This window comes from Parasteatoda tepidariorum, chromosome 5 (genome assembly GCF_043381705.1).
Source record: "Parasteatoda tepidariorum isolate YZ-2023 chromosome 5, CAS_Ptep_4.0, whole genome shotgun sequence".
Lineage (NCBI taxonomy): Eukaryota > Metazoa > Arthropoda > Arachnida > Araneae > Theridiidae > Parasteatoda > Parasteatoda tepidariorum.
In genome coordinates, this window is record NC_092208.1 from 58,037,420 (window position 1) to 58,056,289 (window position 18,870).

Genomic DNA, 18,870 nt, shown 5'->3' on the forward strand with positions numbered 1-18,870 from the left:
ATATATATATATATATTAGAAAAGTGGAAAAAATAGATTATTAAAAAAAAATTAATAATAAGATGATTAAAAAATTATGATGTTATGGCGATAAAATGATGAATATTTTTACCCCCTATCATCAATAATTTCAAATGTACTCCTTCCATCTTTGGCCATAGCGTAGCAGCTTCGAGCGAAGATTCCGTATGGAGCTGAAAAGAAAAACATTATTAAAATAATTGTTCATTTCTTGTTACAATTTTAGTGTTTGTAAAGTATAAAAAAACAGCATACTGTCTTCTGGAATCTCGATGTGAAACGTGAGTCTGTCACCAATTCGTACAGTACCTGCTTCTCTTCCATCCCTTCCTAGGATGACAATTTGGGGCAATGGAGCTTCTGGTGCTCCAGATACCTCTAGAGTGGCTGGATCACTAAAAGTAATCACCATCAAGTTAGTATTTCACTAGTGCTGTTCACATAACTCACGTAGTATTTCATATAGTTTCATTAAATAAACTACGTGGAAAAATTTCCGTTATTTATTGTTTATACTTATCAACTCTTTAACACAGATGGGATACCGTTGTCCCTTTTATGTATTTTTTTCTGCCACTCTAATTACAAGCAAAAATACATGTTGGTACTTTTTAATTATAAAAACAATCTAATAATCTTTAAAAAAAATATGATAGATAATCGAAATTACATTTGAACTAAAATATAAAATTCAAAAAAAGTAGTTCGAAAAAAAAATTCTTTTTTAATCATATACAAGAATTTATCAATAATTGATTTTGTAAGTTGAAGAAATTTCAATGATGAATAACTGTTTCCCTTAGATCCAATTTACTGTAAATAAGTGCAAATTTGAAAAATTTTTGTTTGGAAGTGAGCTGTCTTTTAAAGATCTTACATTTAATGCAGAAAAAGGCACTGGTATTTCATGCTGTGTTTCCTAACCTTAAATTATTAAAATATTAAATATATTATTTTTCACTTATTCGGAACTAAAGTAATACAAAATATTGTAAAAAGTACGAAAAATATGTTTAATAAAAATTCTGCCTTAAAGGTTTAATAAAAATTAAAAGCGGAAAGAAGTTCTGACATTTCTCATCTAAAAGGCATCCGATTATTATTCAAAGCACAACTTGGCAAACTCTATGACCAGATTTTTATTAATTTTCTTTCATGTCTACACCCAGAATCTCGCAATCAAAATGTTGACCACTTACCGATGCTTAAGAAAATTTAAGGTACTTAACCCTTTGATATTTTAATAGAGATATTTTTTCTACTTTTTCAATATTTTTCCATTAATTTAGGTCAATATAAGTGAAAAATATTATATTTAGCAAACAACAATTTTTCAAATTTCCACTCATTATTTAGATTTAAAAGAAACAGTTATTCATCATTGAGATTTCTTTAATTTATAAAATCAATAATTGTTAAATTTTTGAATAGGAATGTAAAAAGTTTCAAACCACTTTTTTTGGATTTTATATTTTAGTACAAATATGATTTCAATAATCTAGTAATTTTTTTACTAACTATTAGATTTTTTTTATAATTAAAAAATACAAAAATGTATATGTTTGCTCCTAATTAGAGTGTCAGAAAAAAATATATACAAAAGGGAAACATGTGTCCCATTTGCGTCAAAGGGTTAATATTATTTTCCCATTAATTTCGATTATATTTGCCTTTGAAAGTGAAAGAAATAACGCCTATTGTTCTAAAAGTTATTTTTTAAGCTTTTTGTTTCATCATCTAATTTATTTTTTAAGTATTAAAACACTGCCATTGTACTATATACTAATTAAAAATAATTGTATAATAATAAACACTAATCTCTCAATTTGAAATTTTTATCGCAACTCTGTTGAAAAGAAATTCTAGAATCAAGCAAAGAAGAAAAAAGCACAAGCACTGTTTTTGTAACCTAATACATTGCAATACATTTTAATAAACTTAGGTTCGTATTTTTCAGTACAACTGATATATCATCATTGATATACGTCATCCAGTAAAGATAAAGTGATAAATAAATGATATCTTTATAAAACATAAAAACATAACGACATTAAGCAGTTTTCATTGTTGATGACGTATTTTTATTGGCTAGAAAATTCCATGGTGCGATCTAGTTTTATCCAGTTTTTTCACGTGAATTTTCAGATTTCGTTCTTTATCAACAGCAAACAATTAATAAAAAGCACAAAGGCTTTGTTTACCAATAAAATATTTCAGTATTACAAGTTCATTTACCTGTAATATTTATTTCTATTATAAAATGTTTTGTTTTATTGTTATTTTTTTAAATTAAATGCATAAAACTGAAAGAAATGCTTCTTCATAATAACGCGAAGCTGTGATATTTCCAGTAAAGAAAAGAAATGCGCAACAGTTTATGATAAACATGTTTAAATCGGAATCTTAACTTATTAACATTTTTTGAACTATTATGTTGTTTTTGAAATAACTATATCTCTCTTTATTTAAAAATCGTGAGTTTTGGGTGTTGAACTTAATGTTGCATTTTGTTTTGGTACCGCAACACAATAAAACTTAGAAACGAGAAATTAGGAACGAGTGTAAAAAAACGAAAAAAAGAAAAAATATTATAATTTCTAATTTGAGAATTATAAACTGTTGAATTAGTGGGAAAAAAAGCATAGGGGCCGTTCTACAGGTAGCAGGAATGAGAACTACAGAGTTGAAATTTGATTCGCTCGTTTTGTTATAAACATAATACGAATATTTTTTTCTGAAATTCTATTTGGTTTAAAAAATAATGTAATTTTAAGATTTTTCTCACTTTTTTTTTGCTTTACATTGCATTTTGTTTTATTGCATAAACAAAACTAGACTTATAAACTTGAAAGTACGAAGGCGTGTAAAAAATATACGAAGAAAATTATGTGAATAAAAAAAACTACACTCAATAATTAGTTCGTGAATCATGAACTTTTAAATTTGGAGCTAAGAAATACCATGTAAGCCACCCTGCAGTCCGTAGAAATGCTATTACATAGTTTAAATTTAACATCCTGAAAAGGCCGTTTTCATTTATGAACTTAAACACGTGTCTTCCTTTTTTTTTTCCTCGAAACTCCAATTCGTTTGATAGTTATCTCAATTTCAAATGTTTTTTTATTGAATTTTGTTTTCACATTTTTTGTTCGAAAATAATTGCTACTTATCCATTGTTCTAGATAAAGTTATCATTATCGAGGTTTTTCTTCAATAATTTTGCCCTTGACTTAATGTCAAAGTAACAACATAAAAAATTGAATAAATATAATAAAAATGCGAGAGTGAAAGATAAGAATTCGCTAGATATATATCTTCTTACTCGTGTCGATATTTTTAAAAACTCAAAAGAGATTAAAAAAAAGTTTCCAATTTGAAATTTCATATAAGGTTATCGTTATATATTTTTAACAAGCGGAATTTCTTCTTATTAATTCTACACTTTGGTCAAAATGAAGTTCACGAGGAAAAGTACCTCAGAATTTACAAGTTGTCTAAAAGATGTAGGAAGTTTGTAGAATAGAATGACATTTACACAATTTAGTAAATGTACGCAAAAGTTAAAATATGATAATTTATGCATCTGGGAAATAAAATATTTTAATTACTTACCGAACAGGAATCATTCCGAAGGAAACGTTCCTGGACGTCGTTTCGTAAGTACATCGAACATTGTACATTTTGTCGGCTTTAGTTAGAACAACATTGTGATGCTGCAATACCACTGTATTTGTGTAAACTCCAGCCTGGAAAAAAAGTAATTTTCTTAATCTTGTAAATTATTTAAAAATAATAATTACAAGTATACAGGCATAATTATTAGACTCACTGTAGTTTTTTAATAAATGCATATTTGGCACGAGTTCATATGCAATACCGAGATAGCCTGGTTGGTAGGGCGCTGGGCCCATGTCCCAGAGTTCGTGGGTTTGAACCCCGCCGGCCGAAAACTCCCCGCGTAGTCAATGGTGACTGATGCAAGTTCAATCTGTCGAGTTGCAAAGTCCTCCATGTTCCCATAACAAATCAATACCTCTGGGGGTACTGGATTGGAGATCGATCGTTGTCTGATTCTGGTCAAAATTACGATCTGTGGATAAATGAATGGGTCCGCTCTATAAACGGGCTGTGACGTGTGTGTGTGGCTGAAGGCGAATTCTTGGCCATAGGTGGCGACACTGAAGAACAAGAAACGCACCCTCAGCCTTAAATTAGCTCGGTTTCACCAAGCAGGCTTGCTAGTGTGTGCAAGTGGCATTCGAAACAGCAACTTTCATATTTAGACATATATGTAATGGGTTTCTATTTGGGAGATTTTTTTATATACTTCCAATTTGTATTTAATTTTAACGTATTGCATAATAATGTTAACCAACTGATACACAAACCTAAGCAAGTGCCAACCGGTTTCTGTCGCGTTCTCGCGCGAGTCACTTGCGTACGCGTTTCTGTCGCTTTTTGCGCTGTGTCTATTTGTTTCACAGTTTTATACTACGCAGTTATTTTTTAATTTTGTGTGTAGTGTATAAATAATAAATTGGAACATTTTCATCATGGGTGAAAAAGGTGATCTTTCACCTTCTAAAAAAGCTGAAGTAAAGGAGCTCGTGAATGTTAAAATATTTTCAAACCGCGAAGATTGAAGACTTCTGAAACTAGAGCACGACGCATACAGAAGAAAATTGAGTCAGAGGATGAATAGAGCCCGAAACGAAAAAAAAAATGTGGTAGAATCTTATACAGCATCTAATAATTTGGCCAGTAACTGTATTTTGAAAAAAAGTCAAAAAGATGCAATTAAACATTATAAAGCGTTTGTAGCACCTACTTCAATTAACTCGATCAAATTGATAATAAAATTTAAAAAAAAGGTTTCTATAACCCTTAGTGAGTTAAAAAAAACTTCGAAAGTAAGAAAATTATTTTAAAAGGAGAATAAATTTAAACTAGTAAATAAAGTTTGAAAAAATTTAACATACAAAATTTAATCCATGAGTAATTAAATATTGTTAAAATCAGTTAAAAAGAAAAGGTAATTTGCCGATTCCAATACTTAGCTACCTTTTACAGGTTTTAATTATTTTATCAATGTTATTATGAAGTAATAAATAGTTTCTTTTTAAACTACCCTTCCAATATCAATTTTTAAAAGTTGTTAGTTTTTTTTTACCAAAATTTTTATGCAGGAATTAAAAGTTTTTAGAATCAAGCTCGAATCAAGAATTTTTTAATTTTTTTTTTATTATTAACAGTTCTTGAAACTATCACTAACAACTATCTCTAATAAAAACGTTTTAAGGGTTTTAGTTTTTTTAAGTTAGCTAATAGTTTTTTTTAAACTACCTTCAATAAAAAAAAATTCAGATTTAGTTTTTCTTAACGGTGCTTTAATAAAATTTTGAAATTATTCGTTTTTATGTAGTTTAAATTGTTATTTGAAATTATCTTTCTAAAGAAACAAAATAAGGTATTGAAATATTACTAAGGATTGCGTATTGCAGTCTTGTCCAGTAAGTGACAGATCCAATTGGAAGTTTTGACTGTTGTGGATGTGTGCGTTACATGTTTCACTTCTTCCTAAAGCATACACCCGGCCATGAAATGGACGAGAAGTTTCCACAAATACAACAATCTTCGTGTCACTGCATCTGATTTTAACTGTAAAGAAATAATTACCAGAGGTGTTTATAACTGAAAAAGAAATAAAATCAACCGAAAGCATTAGATGTAAACAAAGAAGATAGTTTAAATGATCTAAATTGCTTGGAAAGATAATGGTGAAAATAAAAAAAGAACTTAAAATAAATTAAAAACTAAAATGTTTAGTTAAAAATAAATGGGCTTAACTCATGAGGAACATTGCAGTATCGCTACTCTGAAAACAAAAACTGTCAGAATGTAGTAAAATTTTCTATGTAGCATCAAAAAGCTTTTTACCGAAGAACTTCAGTAAAAATGTTGGTAAAATAAACAATAAAATATGGTTTTACAGTATGTCATAAAATTTGGTAATTTTATCAGGATTCCAGAAGCATGACATAAAATCAATTAATTGGTTGAATTTACGTTTCAGTTTTGCATTTTTTACTAAATGTGTGGTAATAAGAATTATGATTTTGAAAATCAGTATTTCCGTTATTAATAACCAGTATAAACCGCTAAATTATGAACGGAAAGTTAACTAAATGAACGGTTTAAATATCGCATATTTTGGTTTTATAACCAGAATTATGTTGCTTTTTTGTACCAAAAATGTAATTACCATACAATACGGTAATTTTACCAGTAATTTTACCTTTTTTCTCCGTGTAAGATCAAGTGCGCAAATGAAATTTTGAGCTAAATGTAACTTCACCTTTTTATATTTAGCTCTAAAAAATCTCATACGTTTACTGCGGAAATAATAACACATAATAAAAAAGTGAGTTGGGAAAAATTGAAAAGAAAACATTTTTTTGATCAAAGCAATTTTAAACCACATGAAAACTGCTATTTGTAAGCTTTGACTTCTTTGCCATTTTTTGTTTACAGCATGATAGCGCATACAAATAAAATAAAAAAAAATTCTGCTTATTGCTTAAGCAACTAATACATCGTTGCGTAGGTCAATTAGTAAAGTAGGGCGGTTAGTAAAGTAAATAAGAAGAAAGTCTTCTATCGGTTTGGTAAATTATACCAAGACATATCTGTTTTAACGAAATAAATTGAATAATCATGCATTGTCAAAATACGGCGAATAGAGATCCTGAATATAGAAACTGCACTGCATAATTTCAAAGAATTATTTAATTACCATCGTAGCACACTCCATAACCATCGCAAGAGGCGTCTTGTTCCGCTTCCATCACCGCAGCAGTTTTTGGTGTAGTATCGTGCAGAAATTCCGGTTTTTGTTCTGGCACTTGGTTGAACAATCCTTCAGCTGGTCCTAAAAATACAAAGATTTTTTTTAATATTAATTATACCTATAATTTGAACCGTGCTGGCTCAAGAGATAGAGCGTTCGCCTTCCAATGAGGCGAACCAGGTTCGAATCCCAGTCGATTCGAATTCCGCATCCGGCTTGCACCAACCACAGTGCTGAAGTGGAATATCCTCAGTGGTAGACGGATCATGGGTTAGATTCCCCTTGCCTTCAGGCTAACCGTGGGAGGTTCTCGTGGTCTTTCTCTCCATGTAACGCAGATGCGGGTTAGTTCCATTAAAAAGTCCTCCACGAAGGCAAATTTCCCCCGATACTTGATCCAGGAGTTCCCTTGTCTCCTGGATTGGGTTCAAAATTACAAGGCTATGGAGTTGAACATTAGTAGTCGTAAATCCAACAAATTGGGTCGGTTGTTCAACGACGGTTATAAAATACAATATAGCTATTATTTACAATCATTTTACACAAACAATTATTCAGTAATAGTTTTGAGAAGACTCTAGTTATAACTTGTGCTATTATACACATTGTTTCGCTACAAAATAAATCATACATTGCAACGATTTTTCTTCTGATTTACTCAGAGAATGTATTGGTCTACTTCATAAATGAATGAAATACTACATGTACTGTAATGATTTGAATTGGGATTCTTATACCATTCGATTCGAATATACTCCCCCCGATTTCTAACTTACATTTCGAAAAAAGAATACTAAGTTAGAAAGGATTGTAGTCGTTGTTGTAAAAACAGAAGAAGAAGAAATGAATTTGAAAATTCTGTCACGTAAAAAACATTTTCCTATTTCATTTTTGATGTATGCCGATTGAATTCTTTGTATAATTTCTAAGTCGGTTGACATTTCACAAATCGAAAAAATATTTCTATCTAAAAAACATTTTTGTTTACGTTTTTTAGACCAAAGAATTCCAATTTTTTTTAAACGTAAATTGAAAATTTTCGTACACAGCAATAATCTTTCATTACCATTCCGAAGCGCTATTTCTAATCAAATCTTCGCTTCAATCTTGAGTTTTTGCGATTTTTGGTTTGCTTATATTTGAATAAAACATTAAGCTTTACTTAAAATTTAGAATATACATCATCTGTAAAAATACATATCGAGTATCTATCGAAAATAGTCATTAAAATTCTTGAGCTGCTCCCTTTTTTTTTTGAGAAAAATAATTATTACTTTTTCAAATATAAATTTTTTACGCAGATCGCAATTCAACGACAGATTGTCTGACCTGTGTTTGACCCCCAAAAAGTTAATTATATTCCAATCTTCAATTTTATAGACTGCATTTAATGGCATAAATCATATTATGATTTTTTTCTGTTATCCTTAACAAATAAAAAATAATCTAAATCAAGTTATTTAAATCTGGTATTTTGCTATATAAAAGGCATTTAAATACTATTATTCATCTATTTTTTAAAGAAAAAAAATTACCATTGCCACAGACTGTTTCTAAATAAAACCGAGATCTTTCACCGCCAATGACTGCTTGAGGATTGGCCGTAGACATATCATCCGATCCTCCTGGGAAGGCTGTGTGATCCAGATGGTACAAAACGCATAAAGCCTTTCCTGGTCTTGTGTCTGGTTTAAAAAGAGTGGAACGACAGATAAAGCTCTCTTCTGTAGTACATTGATGTAGGCAATCTTGCCGACTATTCACCTGAAAAGATTTAAATACGTCACTTTAAGCTAGAACAAAATTGTGATTGTCTCAGAAGACTTTCAGTGAGATATGGGTGGTTTAATTATTTGCCGACTAGTATAATTTCCCGCAGTGGCGTATATAGCATCCCAGAAACCCTCGCGATGTGGGGGAGGGCGCACGAGATTTGAGTACGCACGATCCAGAAATAATACACTATGATAGGGGTACACGATTTGCGGCCCGTGGCAACACCTGAAATACAATAAAAAAAACTATAAATTTTTTTTTGAAGCTAAAAAATATTGGAAATTTTGAATTGCGCTTTTTTTAAACGAGGTAAATTTAATATAGTTTTTCGATCGTTTTTTTTCGGTGATGATCGCGACGAATTTTAAACTAAATCCAACGAAATTAAAAACCCATTATTTTTATTTCGACAAAATCATGATACGTGAACTTCAAGTTTTAGTAATCACTTTCAAAGCTCCTTATTTGTGCTCACTTTAGAGTTTATCTAAGCGACTTTTAAATCATGCTTTAGGAGGTTATTATCGGATTTATACGTGTTTTTTAAAATACAGATCTTTCTTAAATCATACATTAAAACCACTCGCGAGTTTCGAATTGTGCTAATCCAAAGAGTAATAACTTTTGATATGCTTTATTTGTGTCAATATTATCGTGCTATTTTCTAAGTACTCTCTTTCTCAAGATACTATTTCTGTATCGTTTCTCTAAATGTTAACTAAGTTTAACTAACTAAGTTACTCTTAGTAATAGCCAAGTTTAACTAAGTTACTCTAAGTACTAGCCAAGTTTAACTAAGTTTCTCTAAGTATTAACTAAGTTTAACTAACTAAGTTTCTCTAAGTACTAATTAAGTCGTAATAAAGTGTTGATTTATATTCGCTTTTCTAAGTAACGTTTCTCCAAGTATTTTTTTATTGTTTTTTCAGCATTTATTGCACCGCATTTTCACATGATTTTGTAAATCCCGATGTTTTTAATATGTATTAATGCGATACTCGAACAGAGCATTTAAATGTGCCCTTTATTTGTGCCACAAATCTCAAAGCTTTGCAAATCTAAGAGTTTTTTTCAAAATTGTTTTTTCAATAATTATCGCTACGCTTTATTCAAGAGATTTCGAAAATTTTAATATTTTTAATCTGGTATAATAACGACTTGCGATTTTCTAATTAGGCATTTCAATAATTACTTTTTGCGCTCCTTATCTGAGCGATTTCATAGTCAATCCAAGTTATTTTTCAATCGTTTTTTTTTCTTAGTTGCTACAAAATATTTCCACATTTTTTTTTAAATCTCAATTTTTTTAATACGAAAACATGGTCTAAAAAATTATTATCTAAAAATTTAAGTAAGCTTCAGCGTGCAGAATCTTGTGAGAAATAGTATTTTTAACAGCTTTAGAGTTTTTTAAATCAATATATTGGTCATATATAATTCCTAGAAGTTAAGTCTTTAAAAATTAAGCAAGCTGACATTAAAATAAATTTTATGAACTTTTTTGGATTCATAAGTTTTAAAACTTGGTTTTGAAAAAATTAAAAAATTAAATATTAAAAAATTAGATATTAAAAATGAAACCAAAATATTTATTACATGAAAAAAAAGACAGAAATTTCTTTAAAAAAAATATTTAAAGAGTGAACTATGTTAAATAAATATTCAGAAAAACTTACCCACATCTTTTCAGTATTCAAACATACTTTCGTATTGCATTAAAGCTAGCAAAAATTTCAGAACTATCATTTAAAATTAAAAACAAGTATAGTTCCTATCAAAACATGTTAAACATGCGAGACAATTTCTTATTATTAAAAATTTACATTTTTCTCATGTAGAATCATATTTGCTTTCTCGTTCATCAAACTATTATAAAACTTTGAAACAAAATCAAACTTTTAAGCAAAAGCAATATCAATATAAATATCTGAAATTTAAATTAGAAACATCTCACTGATTTAAAACATACGTTACATCAACTAAATGTTTATTGAAACATCTTTTTACCTGTTTAATATTTAGACATATTTGCAAACCATATTGCGTGTATATTTGCATAAAATCATTATAATTTGTTTGAGATAATTAGTAACTTTTAAGACATTTAGGTAAATATATTCCCACCACATCTAAGCATAGGGTTAAATAGTATCCTTAAAAGTTCAAAACTATTAGAATTTTCTTTTTGCAAAAAAGAGGCATTCGGTCATCAAAACCAGTATTTTGCTAGGTAAAAAAAGAATTATTTTATATTAATACTAAATATCTATTCATCATTTTTCGTTACGGAAAACTTCGTGCTGAGTATGGAAATCAATGAACAATGATGGTAGATAATATATTATTTAATAGGGACATTTTCATTTATCAATACCGTTATTTTCATAACCCTCTCTTTTCTAATGCTTCGTTTAACCTGACCTTCACCTTCAACCTCTAAAACTCGCATTGATTCTATTACGATCACGATGAACTACGAGCTGTCTTGGGTTATGAATGAGGAAGCAAAATGATGGTCAACGTTGGCTGACCGGTACTCAGTGGACCTCGTATTTATCATCAGCATAATGGTAATTCATTGATTTAAATTAGTTCCAGACTTCGAATATATTAGGAGCTCGAAATGGCTCGTTTTTCTTCTTACTGTTTTTTAAGAAAACAACGAGATTCAATAATTGCCTGTTGCTTGTAATTTCGTTATTGTTGTTATTTCTAATAATCGAGAGTGTAACAAAATTTGGTAATTTTAAAACCGTTTAAACTTTTGGAGAAATAGTTCTAATCTATCCAACAGAGAAAAGGGTAATAATTTGTGCTATGTAGACTAAAGCAAAAGAACAACGTGAATGAAGAACAAGGAACAGCGTGAATTTTACCGTAAAATATACTGTAATTTTAATAATAATATTTATTTAAATATAGTGATTCCGTAATTTTAATGTAATTATTACAGTTAAAATTTCAGTAAATCAGATTTTTTGTTCGAATAAAATGGATTTTACTGTTTAAAGTACTGGCACCCTAAGTGTCGGTAATTTTAACCGTAATTTGATCCGGAATTTTTTACAGTGCAGTATTGCAGCAAAATTTTAAATTTTTTTTGGTGAAACTTTTATGCTGTACACTTGTGCAAAAACAGTTTGAAAAAGGTTTGAAAAACATTTCAGAAAAATGTTTATTTCGAAGTAAATTAGAATATAAAACAGCAGATACGTTATTGTGTTAGTTTAATTCAATTAGAGTAGCAATGAAAATATTGGACTGAATTCATGACTATCTCCAGTAATATTTTTGTATATTTGAGGCAATTAGTTTTCAAATTTCTAAGGAAACATTACTTACATTGTTCACATTTACGTCTGCTGTTCCTGAATATAAAAGCCTTTGTAAATATTGTCAGTGTTAAACAATGTCTTTGTTAAAGAAAAAAATATCAATTATAAAACAAATGATTCTAGTGATGCTTACCACAATCTGCTTATCGGGATAGTAGTTGTATTGAACATAACTTGTTACTGCTGCTTGTGATAATCCAACCTGAAGATAATTGTAGTGCTTGGGACCTGGGCATACCATTGAAGCTAGATTTTTTAAAAAAAATGGAGAAAAGTTCTTATGTGATGTTGTTGGCAATCATTGTAAACACATCAAAGTATTTTTTTAAAAATCATTTGATAAAAATGTAACATAATGTGAATACACTTTTTGCAGTGAATACCTGCCAAGAGAAGGATAAGCAAAAACTAGGAAAACAAAATTATTCAATCCTCGTTGTTAATAATTATTCACTTTTTATAGTGACATGATAAAAGTGTAAGACTAATATATTTTACAATCTCATATACACCCTAAAAAATTCCGGATCAAATTACGGCAAAAAGTATCAGCACTCAGGGTGCTATCTTTAAATTTTACGGGCCAAAATACCTGCTATACCGTATTTTTTAGTGCAATATATGCTTTAAAATCAATGCAACGATGTATTACTGTAAAAATTCTGGTATAAAACTTTACGGTAAAAATAAATTTTATAGTAAATTTTGCACATGATACTCTCATGATACTTCTGCTTTTTCCAGTGATTTGATCCGGAATTTTTTACGCTGTATGGAAGCTCTTAGCTTATTTATCTAATTTAAAAATAAATAAATAACCTACATCAATAAAGACACCAATTTTAGTTTCTCAGCTAAATTAATTGAAAATGAAACAATATACTACACATGCGATATCTTTATATAATTTTAACAACTAAAATATATGAACCTTAATAAATAAATTGGCAGCAGATTCGAGTGCATCAGTTAGTCTAATATTTTTTATTTAGTAATAAAAAGTGTTTTATTTTGTTTGAGTGTTATTAATAGTATAAGTTGACTAGAGTACCTTTTTACAAATTAGAAAATAATTCAATACTATCTGTAAATTTTAAGCAGTTGTTGCTTACAATTCTTCTTACAATTGATGAAAAGATTAAAGCAAATATTTTGCAAGTCAATTTTATGACTGAGAAAAAATAATCAATTAGCAATTAGACAAAACATTACAGACATTCAAGCATGAGTGAATTTTTAAAGGATGAATTATTTTAAAATTACTAATTATAAGACTTTCAACAACATACATTGCAAGCAGAAATTCTCCAAATAATCAATTCCTTGTGAGTCTACAAGATGGACATTTGCTCCTGGTGATCGACGATCGAATTCGCTGAGATGGCACTCATGAGTTACCACGTTGAACTCTACTGATCTACACACGAATCTTACTTCAGAAAGGCAGGCGGCAAGACACGATTCTCTGTTGGAAGTGAAGATGATAGCGTTGTCTAAACCTCGAAGAATCTTGTTGGGAATCCATTCAAAAGTCCACAATCTATCGCATAGGTGATCTGAGAAGATACGTTAAAACATGTCAGAAAATGAAGGAAAGAAAAATAGTTGAAGGACTTAGGACTATAGTGGTAACCTACTGTCCAGCTATCAAGAGAACTTCCCCAGAAACCAGACTCGATTCTTGGTTTTTACAGTGATAACAAAGATAGGTAACTTCAAATAGGGGTTTAGGGTTACCCATTTCGGATATGTTAAGGTAGGGAGAGTATTATTATTTCCTCAACTCTCCCATATTAGAAATGATTTTACTCTTGTTTCTATAACAACAGGTAACCAGTCGGTCAATAATTCAGTCTGGTGCAGCTCTCATAATAGTTGGACAGTACAATTTTTTCAAAAGTAACATTTTTACATCAAACTATTCATTGATGCTGTTTAAAGATAGATAATTTACAAGTTTACAGAATTTCCACTTAATAACAGGACCTTAAGAAACACAATTAATCAATAAGAAACATCTTATTGCCAAAAATATGTATTTAACTAAAAATGGATTCCTGAAAAATTTGAAAATGTAGTTTATTATTTTCCACAATTCCCATTAATTTCCGTGGAAGTGATTGAATATTTCAACAAGCGAAAGTTTTTGAGTTGAAAAAAAATACGAAGGTTGTTAATTTTTACCTCATTTTCATAATTTTTACTTAATACACGACAGTTTTAACACATCTCATCAAGAGTTTTGAATAACTTCTTGATTAGAATATGAAGTGCGTTTTATATACAAAAAAAGAACTTTTTTAAAGATATCTGGGTCCAAAAACTTGTAAGTAATTTAAAATTAGAGATAGTATTTTTATCGTTTTTCATTTAATAATTTATTAATATAAATATATTTTCGAACTTGGAGTTGGAATTCGATAAAAAATATGCTAAGTTTTAAATAAAGTTTATTCCTTTTTCATCAATAATAAAGTTATTTATTACAATTATAGATTTCTTAAATTGCATCATTTTTTAGTTTCACAGAGTAAGCGTTATTTTGGCAATTTTTAGTATGATTTCAATAAATGAAAATTCCATGAGTAAGTTACATTTCTTTTTGTTCTATTTTATTTTTCGTATCAAAAATTAAGAACTTGAAAACATTATAATTTTTTTAATTTACATATTTTTATCATATAAATATTTCATGAGTCATAAAAAGAAAAAAATTAAACTATTTTAAGTATAATTAAATAAAAAATTTGTAAATAAAAATAATTTATTTGATTTAATTATTTTCATAATGTAAATAACTCAGTAGTCGTAAAAAAATAATGTAAATACTTCTATGTCACAAAAGAATCTATTGTAGTTGTACTAATGATATTCTTTTTAATGATATTATACTAATGATATTATAACTGTAATTTCACAAATGCTAGTATGATTACAATTTCTAAAAGTTCCAGTCATGTGTAAAAGAATTGTTCCACTTTTTAAGTTACATTATTTTTGGTTTAAATTATTAAAAATTTATAAAGTTAATTACCTTTTTAATTTACACATTTTCAGAATTTAACTATTTCAGTAGTCATAAAACTTTTTTGGATGCACTGAAATTAAAAAGGAAATATGTTTCGTTTCCTGTTTATTTATTTTTTTAAAAAAAATATAGTTGCTTTGCGAATTATGTATATTTTTCTAAACAAATTTTAATGTGTAAGAACTATTAAATTATTTATTAGGAACTAATGGAAGATTAAGTTCAGCACACGTAAAAATGTCTACTTATTAAAAATTATTTATAACACCATAATTACATAACCACATCCAATCATTTAATTGCAATTTAAAGAACGCATTCCATAAAACAACTGTCGGGAATCGAAAACTTATCATTTAATCTAATATGACTGGCGTCAATACAAACTAATTACCGAACCATGAAAAATGAGTATAAAGTCAATTACTAAGTCGAATTTTTTAATTAGATTTATTATAAGATTTGAACGTGACTTGAATTATTTTTTAATGGCCAGACCTTTTCTGAAACAGCAAACAGAGAAGACGCCATTTTGGCACTTATCGTGTTCTCAAACTAATGAAAGTGATATTTCCTTGCTTAGATAGATTAAACTATGAACGCTTTTTTACTCTTCCTTGCTTAAATAAAATACGCTTAAAAACGTTTTTTTTAAAAATTAATTTTTAATACTCTTGCTTGCTTAATAAATTTTAAAAAGAAGCAATCTCAAGGGCTATGTGATCAATTCTATAATTTTTTTTATGTCATTTAAAATAACAAAGTTAAAAATTATATAATTTTTTTAATTGAATTACTATTAAAAAAACTTTTGGGAATTATTAAAATAAAAAGTTATTAAATACATTAATTTCATGTTAAATAATCTATGATCAAACGAGTTTTACATTTGTGTTAAAAAAATTACTGAATTATCTTGCCTAATTCCAGAGACATTGTGAAAATTTAAATTAACATAAAGAGGTCCAAAGTTTCTTCTAACTACTGAGCTGATCACGGAAACTATTGGGACAAAATTTTTCTACATTGAGGTTACAACATGTATTTTGAGAGTCAAAATTAACTCAGAATTACGCAAAAAAAAAGTGCTTATTTGATTATAATTTCATGATTTAATGCATCGTCCGCTAAATTTTATAATTTAGTTTGTCCCTTCGAATATTAAGAATGCATCTTAATACTTGACCATAAATATAGAAGGGGTTCTTATATTAGACTCCTATATTAATCCCTGTACATGACAATGCACAGATGTTCAGAGGATTATAAGAATAGAAAGAAATGTAAAAACAAATTCGTAAACAGATTAGTTGGGCTCATTTTTTGAAGGAATTCTGTTTCTTCTTATGGAATAAAATTTTTTTTAAACTTTTTCTTAAATTATCTGCTCTTTCAAAAAAGACTTGTATAAAGAAACTCTAAACCTGACACGATACTTTATTTTAGAACAGAATCTATTACCTATAGTTTTCGAGAATTAAAAAAATTTCAAGTAATCAAAGATAAGCGGAAAATTTCAGTTATGAATTTCACAAACATAGTAATGATTATACATTTCTATAAATGTCATTCCGTCAATTGTTCAGGTAATTATATTCATTATGTACTTACATAATTTGTTTTTATTTAAAAATCTCATTTGAAAAGGAAGATTAAAGAAAAAAAGCTGCTCTGCGATTAAGTGGACCAAAAATGGCGGATAAAAAGACTTGTATTTCATGAGTAATACCTGAATTGATATTCATCTTGGTAAGGTAATAGGTGTGTTTTCCTCTTTTAGGTGCGACATTGCTCTTGCCGGCGGAAGTGTCGTTTTGAAGGGTGCATGTCGTTTCTGGAAGTCCATCCTGCATTCTGACTGAATAATCGAATGCCGCCGCTTCGCATTCTGTGTCGTCTCGACACCATCTTTGGCATTCGTGAAGCGAGACATTTCGAATAGTGAAGTAGGAAAAGCCGCCATAACTTAGACCAGTACTCTTTATGAATGCTACGCGACCTATAGAGAAAGAAAAAGGAAGAATTGTGATACAATGAGTCAGTTTAAACAAAGAAAAAAAAACTGAAAAATAAATTTTGAGTTAAAAAAAATGCACTGCATTATATATGAGTTTCAAAAATGACGTGAAATATAACGTCAGATAGGGATAGCAGCATTACTATCCAGGGTTATAAGAGAAGGCAAAAGAAATGAACTGTAGAGTGAGCATAATTGGTTATTTCGCATGAGAGCATTTAAAATGAATGCAAAGTCATGCTTAGGTTAGATGTGCCCAGAAAAGAACAAGATCAATATATACGATTATTGGTGGTAAATTAGGAAATAGTTCACGACATGGCAAAAGGTGATAGCAAAAAAATTTTTTTTACTCCGGAAGGGGCTGCACTATAGCATATAAATGTCACGAGTCTCTTAGATTATCTATAATCCTTTCATGAATATTAAATTCCTTATCAAACTGTTCGTTTATCCTGGTCTTATTGGCAGATCCGACTGTGATGGCTACCCTTTAAGAAAACTTTAAACATAAATTTTTCTCAGTTGTTTGCCCTAGATAATGCTGTCTACAAACATCCAGCATTTGACAATAAATGTTTAAATTAGATATGCTCTCCTTGTGTCTAGAAATCGTAACTATTTTGACTCATCCATGTTTAATATAACTTCAAATTTACTTTAAAGTCCTCATGTGAACTGAATAATTTTTTTATATGCAGTTGTCTTACCTTTCTTTATGATTCTGGATGGTGACGCTGTCTTTGTAACTACATTTATGACGTTATCGCACGTGTTAGTTTTTTGTTTACTTACCTTTTATAATTCACATGGCTTACTTGGGCTACATTATAAAACTAAAGAGCACATATTTTTGTAATCAAAAATGAAACTAGTAAAGTTGTGTACTATAGACTTACTAGAGTTTTTGCAAATAATAGTTTCACAAAACAAATAAAACCAAAATAAAAGTTTCACAAAACTTTAATATAAACATAATATTAAACACTATTTATTTACATCATAACATTAGATTATACAACTTACGAAAAGCATTTTCTAACAATATAAATGAAGATCTAAGTAGTTTGGATATTATAGCATATTATTATCGTAAAACACTTATCACTGCTATAATGTTTTCTCAAATCGGGGGTCTTAAATTCACCTCACAGCTGATGTCTCTTAGAACCTTTCATTGCTAAACTTTTCAAATGTGTTAAACAAAAAATGTGTATAATTTAAAATATGTTCATTATACTCTTTTCAAAAAATCTATAATATTGCATTATCATAAAAAGTAGATAAAGAAGGGTTTTAAGTATTAAAATTAAGTTAAAATTTATCAGAAAGACAATTTGAATTTATTTTGATGATAGTATGCTATATAGATAGCAACCAGCAATACTGTGAATAAAGATAAGTATTTTTCAATTCAGATATTTCCATTACGATTATGATATTTCTAAAGTTAATATAGATTTCATTTTGTGGATTAATGGTTTTTAATTTCTTCCATACTAAAATAAATAAGTCAAAAATAAATTTTGACATTTATAAAATCATTAATCAGTAATGCTACCAAGTTTACTAGAGAAGATCACAGGATGAAAGTATTTATTCATTTGGCAGACATAATGCACATTTTAAAATGCGTGAAACTATTTTGTCAAGTTTTTATGTAAAATTTTTTCTTAACGAAACTAACCATTTTTTTCCTGGCACTTTTATGATATCGCATTTTCTGACGGAAAAACAACCATGCCGATTCGGAAAAAAATAAAAATGAATGAAACTTAAGACATAATGCCAAAGAAAGAGACAAATTTAATAAGTTTTCAACTAGATGTCTTCTTTGAAATGTTGT

General features: G+C 28.8%; 1 protein-coding gene across 1 annotated transcript in view; it reads right to left on the reverse strand.

Annotated features, from left to right (window-relative positions):
* The window catches only part of LOC107437274 (uncharacterized), an 85,356-nt gene that overhangs the window by 4,818 nt on the left and 61,668 nt on the right, over positions 1-18,870 (reverse strand). Inside the window, exons 3-11 of the mRNA XM_043052336.2 lie at positions 16,737-17,006; positions 13,269-13,535; positions 12,113-12,225; positions 8,404-8,632; positions 6,815-6,949; positions 5,504-5,679; positions 3,634-3,767; positions 277-416; positions 113-194 (exon numbers count right to left, since the gene is read on the reverse strand). Of these exons, the coding sequence (XP_042908270.1) occupies positions 113-194; positions 277-416; positions 3,634-3,767; positions 5,504-5,679; positions 6,815-6,949; positions 8,404-8,632; positions 12,113-12,225; positions 13,269-13,535; positions 16,737-17,006 (1,546 nt within the window). The remainder of the gene's footprint in view (positions 1-112; positions 195-276; positions 417-3,633; positions 3,768-5,503; positions 5,680-6,814; positions 6,950-8,403; positions 8,633-12,112; positions 12,226-13,268; positions 13,536-16,736; positions 17,007-18,870) is intronic.